This window comes from Anolis sagrei, chromosome 6, assembly GCF_037176765.1.
Source record: "Anolis sagrei isolate rAnoSag1 chromosome 6, rAnoSag1.mat, whole genome shotgun sequence".
Classification (NCBI taxonomy): domain Eukaryota; kingdom Metazoa; phylum Chordata; class Lepidosauria; order Squamata; family Dactyloidae; genus Anolis; species Anolis sagrei.
In genome coordinates, this window is record NC_090026.1 from 125240153 (window position 1) to 125250439 (window position 10287).

At 45.6% G+C, this 10287-nt stretch overlaps 1 protein-coding gene across 4 annotated transcripts in view; it reads right to left on the reverse strand.

Annotated features, from left to right (window-relative positions):
• Positions 1 to 8905, reverse strand: part of CTDSPL (CTD small phosphatase like) — a 94271-nt gene extending 85366 nt beyond the window's left edge. Inside the window, exon 1 of one of the 4 annotated variants that reach the window (XM_060782644.2) lies at positions 7721 to 8905. In XM_060782644.2, the coding sequence (XP_060638627.1) occupies positions 7721 to 7796 (76 nt within the window). In that variant the 5' untranslated portion in view covers positions 7797 to 8905. The remainder of the gene's footprint in view (positions 1 to 7720) is intronic. The other 3 variants (XM_060782642.2, XM_060782646.2, XM_060782643.2) reach the window with 3 other exon arrangements.
• Positions 8906 to 10287: the final 1382 nt, after the last annotated feature.

Sequence of the window (10287 nt, forward strand, 5' to 3'; positions counted from 1 at the left end):
CAAAATTTTTCTAGAGACTCAATCAGGTGTAATTGTTGAAAATGTTATCCATTTGTGTGTTTAATCAACCGGATATTCTTAATCTCATTACCTACATACCTTGTGCACCTATGGTGCAAAAAGGGTCTTTGGACCATAATAAAATGTTGTTGTTGATGAGGTGTAAATGCAACAGAAGTATAGAAAGTAGACCCACTGGTAAACTAAATTAACCATTTCTTTACAAAGTGCCTTGTTCTAAGTATCTTGTCAAACCCAGTATCATATGAGAATAAAACATGTTACATGTGATATTTAGTGGTCTACAAGCTTGAGTTTGTGGTCTACTACCCAACTATTATCTGAGGTAGCTATCAACAATGTCTGTGGTACAGTTTTGAATAAAGAGACAGGATATAATCTCATTTGCACTCTAAATGGAAGACAGAAAGAAAAAGTATCTTCCCTTCTTCAGGCCAAATGAGATTTCTGAAAGAGGTTATATTTGCTGCTAGTTCCTCATTCACCAGAGAATCATGATATTTCTGCATAGCAAACCAATGTGCCAACGTTTTATTTACTAGGACCCACTATTAATGGAGTCCAGACTTCACCACATTACAGTGAAAGTGACAAGCAAAGACACTAACATCCTCTCTAGTCTGGAACAAGGAAAAATCAAAATACTGACCCCATAGTTACCCTGAGCTCTGGAAAATTTCCACTATTGCACAATCTAGAGAAAATAGGCACTGGTCTTTTTGGTAGTGACCACCTGATGCACCAGGTATCCAAACACGTGCCTGAACACTGGAACAGGAAATGCATTAGTAAACGTCTGCTTTTTCCAAAACTTTACATCTTGTCCACATTTTATGTACATCCTACTGAATACGATGGGATTTCAGAGTATGCATGAATAGGATTGTACCTGAAAGGGCAGGCACCTGCAGAAAGGAAGTTTAGGCTTCATTACTAAGAAAAAAGAATAGACACCAATGGCATAGAATAAGGCAATTCTATTGGATTAGTGCCAAGGCACATCTAGTTCTACATGACTATATACTGACCATAGTAAGCTATTTTGAGTATGGTTTGAAAAAGCAGCATAAAAATAAAAATTATTACTGTTAGATTTCTAGAAATTGCAAGTCAGATGCTCCCACAAAAGTTCTACCACATATTAGTGTACAACACTGCCTCATCCCTTTGGTTTAATATGTGTCCCTGGGCACACAGAGGCACTCCAAGTGGCCAGATACTGGTCAAAGGACATTTAATCAACTACCAAACTCACAAATTTTGTATTTTGCCTGTTTGTTTGCTTTGTTCTGTTAGAAATGTAATATAATTGACTGGTTGCCCTGACACGACAAATAAATAAATGACAAGACAAATAAATATGTGTCCCCATCAAAACAGGTTGAAAACAGGTTTCAATATAAATAAGATTTCAGCAGATTTATAGAACTGCTGACACACAACACCAGCAAGGTTTTTTTTCATGTCAGGAGCGACTTGAGAAACTGCAAGTCGCTTCTGGTGTAAGAGAATTGGCCGTCTGCAAGGATGTTGCCCAGGGGACGCCTGGATATTTAATGTTATTACCATCCATGTGAAATCATAGCAAATTGTCTTAGAGCAAGAATGGGCAGATACAAAGGTCCTGGAAGAATGCAGCTGCCTCATTTCACACTACACAAGGCTCCATATATACGTTATTATTTAAAGTATTTGGGGGCTAGAACAAGGTACTGATGATCTTGAGGCTTCCAGGGGGTGGCCAAAAGCCCTCAATGGGGCCCCAGGAGCAATAGGCCTGGTAGGTGGCATGCAATCCACCTCTGCCTTAGAACCAATGCCATCATCCATGGTGAAGGGAGCAGAAGAGATCAACAGGCTCACTTAATTTCCACCAACAGCCCTTCTACTCATATATGTTTTCCCTTCCATCTTTCACCACAGGTAACAAATTACCTGATAAGCAAGTTAAAAGCCCTCGCTGAAAGGAAATTGTATTTGGCATTAATTGTGTTTCAGGTTAGCTAACAAGTAACGGTTTGCATAGAGGTGCACATAGGCTTGTATTCTAGGGGCCTGCCCTCTTTTAGCCATGGTATCTGCCTAGTTTTTATGGGATTCATCCATACCACAACAGCACACCTTCAAAATCAGCAAAATCATATTTATATTTCATAAACGTTAGTTTAAAAAAAAGCCACTAAGATATCTTTTTCTAGTATTCTCACTGTCTTCTTCCACTTTCTAACAACCATACGTTCTATGGTAGAGACATAGGTTTATGACAAAACAACAAACCTTTCACATTTTTATATTTTCCTTTAAAAACTAATCAGTAATCAATTAAGGCACAGCCTTACAACCTTCCATTATCAGGACTCCTTAACATTGTAAGAGCCTGAGCAGGAGCAAAGGCTCATTGCTATGGAGGGAAATGAATAGAGCTGAAGCCAACAAGGAAGAAATAAATTTCACATTAAGGCTTGGTAGGAAACAGGCAGTCTGAGAGACATTTCAGAACAATAATTCTGTTTATTTTTAAATTATTATTTTATTGTATTTATCAGTAACATTACTAACACAAATGACACCTAAATGGAAGAAGGAAAAACACAGTATTAAAGAGCAGAGAACAGAAGAACGACCCCAATTGCATAGTCCACACTAACCTATCTTCCAGTCAACATCATCTAAAATACTGTCTATTAACACAACTGATTCCAAATCAAACAAGCAGAGATCTGGAGTGGATAAGGCATACTATACAGAGAAGCCATTGAAATCCACAAGCATGTGGACAATTTTGACAGAAAGGAGGAAACTAAAAATTAATAAAATCTGGCTACCAATATTAAAAAAAACTCTAAAATCAGGACAGTAAATAAAGAATATCACTAAAAAGGGGGGAATTCCAGACAAGAAGGAGCCCCCGGTTCCTTCTTGAGTTAAAGCGCTGAGCTGCTGAGCTTGTTGACAGAAAGGTCGCAGGTTCGATTCTGGAGAGCGACGTGAGCTTCCGCTGTCAGCCCTAGCTTCTGCCAACCTAGCAGTTCGAAAACATGCAAATGTGAGTAGATCAATAGGTACTGCTCCGGCGGAAAGGTAACGGCGCTCCAGGCAGTCATGCCGGCCACATGACCTTGGAGGTGTCTATGGACAACGCTGGCTCTTCAGCTTAGAAATCGAGATGAGCACCACACCCCAGAGTGAGACATGACTGGACTTAATGTCAGGGGACAATCTTTACCTTTACCTTCCAGACAAGAATCAATCCAGGCCAGCTTTTTTTTTTCTTTTTTTTTTTTGCCGTGTCAGGAGCGACTTGAGAAACCAAGTCGCTTCTGGTATGAGAGAATTGGCCATCTGCAAGGACGTTGCCCAGGGGACGCCTGGATGATTTTGATGTTTTATCATCCTTGTGGGAGGCTTCTCTCATGTCCCCAGTTGGCGAGCTGGAGCTGACAGAGGGAGCTCATCCACCCCTCCCCGGATTCGAACCTGCGACTTGTCGGTCTTCAGTCCTGCTGGCACAGGGCTTTAACCCACTGCGCCACTGGGGGCTCCATCCAGGCCAGCTAACACCTTCCAACAAAGGACCCCTGGCAGCAACCAGCCAGGCTTTGAAGCTACAAGGCCAATAAATGCTAATCAAGGTGGCCAATTACAACATTCACACCTGCCTCAGGAAGACAAGAGTTCTTTCTTCCACCTGGACATTACACAGATCACTTGCCTCACAACCTCTGAGGATGCCTGCTATAGATGTGGGTGAAACGTCAGGAGAGAATGTATCTGGAACGTGGCCATACAGCCTGGAAAACTTACAGCAACCCAGTGATTCTGGCCATGAAAGCCTTTGACAAAACATGCTAAAGGTAGCTTCAAGAACTAAAGTACCATTCTTCAACCTGTACAAAATAAATGTACATCAGATAGGAAGATTGCAACCTTTACTTTTTGACAACATTCCCGCCACCAGAATTATTCCATGTCCCTTATTTGCATGGAGAGTCCATTATTTCAAAACATCACACATTCCTAGGGCACAATCAGTGGCTGCTTTCACATTTATCATAGGTCTAAAATGTATCTTCATTTCAATGTTTTGATCTGTCAGCTTTTGTCATGGCTGAAGCCATTTTTCTAACTAAGGGAGGAAATAAGAGCAACTGTCTGCCCTGGTTTCTGAAGGGGAGAGATGCCTCCAAGGCATGCTGTGCCTATTTCGGGATCAAAAACTTTACAACCAGAGCTACATGTCTACAGTAAAGGTAGGCTTGCCATTTCTTGACATTAAGAATCTACTGTTTCTCAAGGATGGATTCAAGTACCTTAAACAAAATGTCTCCGGATCAATCGTCTTAATCCCCATTTTGAAAAGGATGTTTACACCAATCTCTTTTCTCAGTCCCCGTTCCCCCCCACCCCGCAAAAAACCCCAAGATTCCTCAGTGCTCAAATGCCAATATTTCAAAAACCACCTAGTCAGTTCAATAAACGTCTGCCTTCCTAGGGCTTGGATCCAGCTCAAGTTCACGTCAGCAAAGGAAAAACAAAAACAAGGTTACAAGAGTTGTCGAAGGCTTTCATGGCCGGAATCACTCAGTTCTTGTGGGTTTTTTCGGGCTATATGGCCATGTTCTAGAGGCATTTCTCCTGACGTTTCGCCTGCATCTATGGCAAGCATCCTCAGACCTCTGAGGATGCTTGCCATAGATGCAGGCGAAACGTCAGGAGAAATGCCTCTAGAACATGGCCATATAGCCCGAAAAAACCCACAAGAACTGAGTTACAAGAGTTGCGCTCAACACCAACTGGACGCCAGACAAATGTAAGCAGAGGCACCACAGTACTTCGCATGTGTTGATGAAGGCTTTCATGGCCAGAATCACTGGGTTGCTGTGAGTTTTCCGGGCTGTATGGCCATGTTCCAGAAGCATTCTCTCCTGACGTTTTGTCCACATCTATGGCAGGCATCCTCAGAGATTGTGAGCTCTCTTAGAAACTAGGCAATGGCGGTTTATATATCTGTGGAATATCCCGGGTGGAAGAAAGAACTCTTATTTGCTTGCGGCATGTGTGAATGTTGCAAATGGCCACCTTGATTAGCACTGAATGGCCTTGAGGCTTCAAAGCCTGTCTGGTTGCTGCCGGGGATCCTTTGTTGGGAGGCGTTAACTGGTCCTGATTGATTCTTGTCATGAATTCCCCTGCTTTTTGCGTCTTGCACTTTATTTACTGTCCTGATTTCAGAGTTTTTTTAAATACTGGTAGCTGGAATTTGTTCATTTTCATGGTTTCCTCCTTTTTGTTGAGATTGTCCACATGCTTGTGGATTTCAGTGGCTTCTCTGTGTAATCTGACATGGTAGTTGTTAGAGTGAAAGGTGGAAACCATGAAAGGGGGAAACAGAAAGGAGGAAACCATGAAAATGAACAAAACCTGGCTACCAGTATAAAACACTCTAAAATCAGGACAGTAAACAAAGAACAATACTCGAAAACAGGGGCATTCCACTCAAGAATCAATCAGGACCAGGAAACACCTCCCAACAAAGGATTCCCCCAGCAGGAACCAGTCAGGCTTTGAAGCTACAAGGCCATTACATGCTAATGGGGGGCTTTTAATGCGATTTTCCTCCTTCTTGACAGGAGGTTGGACTGGATAGCCCACGAAGTCTCTTCCATCTCTAATCAAGGTGGCCATTTGCAACATTCACACTTGCCTCCAACAGACAAGAGTTCTTTCTCCCACCCTGGATGTCATTCCACAGATATACAACCCCCACTTGCCTAGTTTCCAACACACACCTCAACCTCTGAGGATGCTTGTCATGGATGTGGGTGAAACGTCGGGAGAGAATGCTTCTGGAACATGGCCATACAGCCTTGAAAACTCCCAACAACCACTAATCAAGGTGGCCAACTGCAACGTTCATACTTCTCTCCAACAGACAAGAATTCTTTCTCCCACCCTGGACATTCCACAGATATACAAACCCCACTTGCCTAGTTTCCAACAGACCCCTCAACCTCTGAAGATGCCTGTCATGGATGTGGGCAAAACATCAGGAGAGAATGCTCCCGGGACATGACCAGGCAACCCGAAAATCTCTCAACAACCCACTAATCAAGGTAGCCAATTGCAACATTGACACTTCCCTCCAACAGACAAGAATTCTTTCTCCCACCCTGGACATTCCACAGATATGCAAACCCCACTTGCCTAGTTTCCAACAGACCTCTCAACCTCTGAAGATGCCCGTCATGGATGTGGGCGAAACATCAGGAGAGAATGCTTCTGGAACATGGCCAGGCAGCCCGAAAAACTCCCAACAACCCACTAATCAAGGTGGCCAATTGCAACATTCACACTTGCCTCCAACAGACAAGAGTTCTTTCCCCCACCCTGGACATTCCACATATTTATTTATTTATTTAAAATATTTATACCCCGCCCTTCTCAAACCCCGGGGGGGGGGGGGGCTCAGGGCGGCTTACAGCCAGCAACAATTTGATGCCCTATACAAACCCCACTGGCCTAATTTCCAACAGACCCCTCAACCTTGTATTATATTGTAATACGATATAATACGAGTAATAATAATACAATATTATTATAATTATACAATATTATAATTATAATATTTGTTCAGTTAGAAATGTAATATAATCGACTGGTTGCACTGACACGATAAATAAATATATAAATAAATAAAATAATAATTATATATTTACATGACATGTAATATTACTAATAATACTACGATATAATGGTATAGTGCAATATAGTAATATGTAATGCTGATATTGTACTATGCTAATAATATAATATATTGTATGAAAATATATATTGTAAGCCACTCTGAGTCCCCTTCGGGGTGAGGACACCTGTCATAGATGTAGGTGAAATGTCAGGAGGGGATGCTTCTGGAACATGGCCAGACAGCCCAGAAAACTGGGTTGTTGTAGGTTTTCGGGCTATATGGCCATGTTCTAGAGCAGTGTTTCTCAACCTTCCTAATGCCACGACCCCTTAATACAGTTCCTGATGTTGTGGTGACCCCCAACCATACAACTATTTTCATAACTTCATAACTGTAATTTTGCTACTGTTATGAATCATAATGTAAACATCTGGCATGCAGGATGTATTTTCATTTACTGGACCAAATTTGGAAGAAATACCCAATATGCCCAAATTTGAATACTGGTGGGGTTGGGGTGAGGATTGAGTTTTTCATTTGGGAGTTGTAGTAGCTGGGATTTATAGTTCACCTACAATCAAAGAGCACTCTGAACCCCACCAACGATGAAATTGAACCAGACTTTGCACACAGAACTCCCACGACCAACAGAAAATACTGTGTTTTCTAATGGTCTTTGGTGACCCCTCTGACACCCCCTTGTGACCCCCCCAGGGGTCCCGACCCCCAGGTTGAGAAACACTGTTCTAGAGGCATTCTCTCCTGACATTTCGCCTGCATCTATGGCAAGCATCATCAGAGTTCAGAAAACTGCCAGTAAGCCAGTACTTTGCGTGTTTTAATTTCCAGGCTCAACAAAACTGTAAACAGAAGAGGTTCATTGTGTTACACAACCAAAAAACTTCAGCCTAGAAAAAAACACAGGCACGCAGGCATGTGGAAAGGAATATTAGAACAGCGCCACAGGATTCCTCAATACCTGTAGCCAACCATTACAACAGTAGAGTTTCTCACCTTTATCCTGAGAGCATGACAGGATTTCTTCCTCTTTGGGGTTAGTCACCTGGGTGATAATGGACGGGTTGTCCATGGAAACTGAGTGCTGTTTTCACCTGGCTATTTCCCTCCTGGAGGCAGGTTTGGTGTCTGTTTCTCCGCGTCCTTTTTCTTTTTCCTTTTCAAAATGTATGATTATTATTATCTGGGAAATCAATTGGAGGCAGGTTTGGTGTCTGTTTCTCCGCGTCTTTTTTTTCTTTTCAAAATGTAGGATTATTATTATCTATTTTCCTTTGAGGAAATCAATAGGCGGGTTTATAATATGTTGAGAAATGGAGAGAAAAAAAGAAAACACTCCTCCAGGAATGAAGCCAAGCCAGAAAAAAATATAATAGAAGGCAGCAGGCGTATACAAGTCCCTTCTTCTTCTTCTTGTGTTGTTTTTCAATTAATTGAGTTCTTAAAACATCCAAAAGATCATAGAAGGCGTAGAAGAAGAATGCCAACCCAAATGCCAGTCCAAAATCCTTGCCACAGGCACAAAATTGAAATACAGGATAGGTTTCAAGAGGCAGAAAGAGAGAGGGGGGGGGACACCCCTCAATCTGTCCTAATTGGAGCTTTCCTTTCAAAATGATATATTTAGAGAGAGGAAGGAAAGCAAAACAAACAAGCCAAGCAACCCAAAAGGGAGTCTTCACGTCATTCCTTGCTTGGGAATCTGACCCCAAGGCCCCTCATTGCTTCATTGCTTCCTCCCAAAGATCTTGACCAAGGCAACCCAAGCAGGCACCATTCCCCCCCAAAGAGGAGTCCGAAATAGGCCTCATCCCCAAGGTTTCTCTCTCTAGACCCCTTGGAGAGGGCAAGAAGGTGGGGAAGGGGTGGGGAGGGCTTCCCCTCTCTCCCCTCAGGGCCCGCCAAGCTCCTCAGGCCGCCGCCGTCTCTGCTGCTGCTGCTGCTTCCGCCGCCTCCTCCGCCGCCCGCCTGCTCGCCCGCCCGCCCCGCCCTCTCCCCTCGGCCACGAAAAGGGCGCCGTTGCCTCAGCCCCCTCAGGACACAACATGGAGGCGGGGAAGCAGGGAGGAAAGGGAGGAGGAGGAGGCAAAGCCAGCCCGAGCCCGCTCCTCCCGGCGCCGACGACGCCTCTTCTGCTCCTCAGGCCCGGTAAACAACGGGGCGGGGACTCTCTGGCGGCGCCACGTCAATCAGGTCTGGAGGCGGGGCCCTCTCGTTTCAGCCTCTGTAGGACTCATGTCAATCAGGCGTGGAGGCGGGGCTTCTTAGACGGGCTTCTATTGGTTCAGCCTGGACTCTCTCACGTCAATCAGGCCTGGAGGCGGGGCCCTCTCGTTTCAGCCTCTGTAGGACTCTTATATCAATCAGGCCTGGAGGCGGGGCTTCCCTGGCGGGCCCCTATCGGTTCAAGCTGGACTCTCTCATTTCAATCAAGCCTGGAGGCGGGGCTTCTCAGACGGGCCCCTATCGGTTCAGCCTGGACTCTCTCATGTCAATCAAGCCTGGAGGCGGGGCTTCTCTGCCAAGTTCCTGTCGGTTCGGCCTGGACTCTCTCCTCGGGCCCCTATGGGTTCAGCCTGGACTCTCTCACGTCAATCAGGCCTGGAGGCGGGGCTTCTCAAACGGGCTTCTATGGGTTCAGCCTGGCCCCTCTCATGTCAATCAGGCCTAGAGGCGGGGCTTCTCTGACAGGCCCCTATGGGCTCAGCCTGGCCTCTCTCACGTCAATCAGGCCTGGAGGCGGGGCTCTCTCCGACAAGCCTCTGGAGGACTCTCATATCAATCAGGCTTGGAGGCGGGTCTTCTCTGACTGGCCCCGCTCTGTTCAGCCAGGCCTGTCTCATGTTAATCAGGTCTGGAGGCGGGGCTTCTCTAACAGAACCCTATGGGTTCAGCCTAGTCTCTCAGGCCTGGAGGCGGGGCTTCTCTGAGGCTTGCTGAGGCTTCTCTGACAGACCCCTATAGGTTCAGCCTTAATTCTCTCATGTCAATCAGGCCTGGAGGCGGGGCTTCTCAGACGGCCTTCTATCGCTTCAGCCTGGACTCTCTCATGTCAATCAGGCCTGGAGGCGGGGCTCTCTCGGTTCAGCCTCTGTAGGACTCTCATGTCAATCAGGCCTGGAGGCGGGGCTTCTCTGATGGGCCTCTATCGGTTCAGCCTGGCCTCTCTCATGTCAATCAGGCCTGGAGGCGGGGCTTCTCTGGCGGGTTTCACCCTTCGAGATCTGGCCTCTCTCACGTCAATCAGACCTGGAGGCTGGGCTTCTCTGCCAGGCTCCTATCGGTTCAGCCTGGCCTCTCTCGTGTCAATCAGGCCTGGAGGTGGAGCTTCTTTGACGGGCTTCAGCCTGCCCTGGAGCCTCTCTCACGTCAATCAGACCTGGAGGCGGGGCTTCTCTGACAGGCCCCTATGGGTTCAGCCTGGCCTCTCTCGTGTCAATCAGCCCTGGAGGCGGGGCTTCCCTGACGGGCCCCTTTCTGCTCAGCCTGGAGGCCTGGCTTCTCTAACGTCAATCAGTCCTGGAGGCGGAGCTTCTCTGACGGGCCCTTGTCGGTTCAGCCTG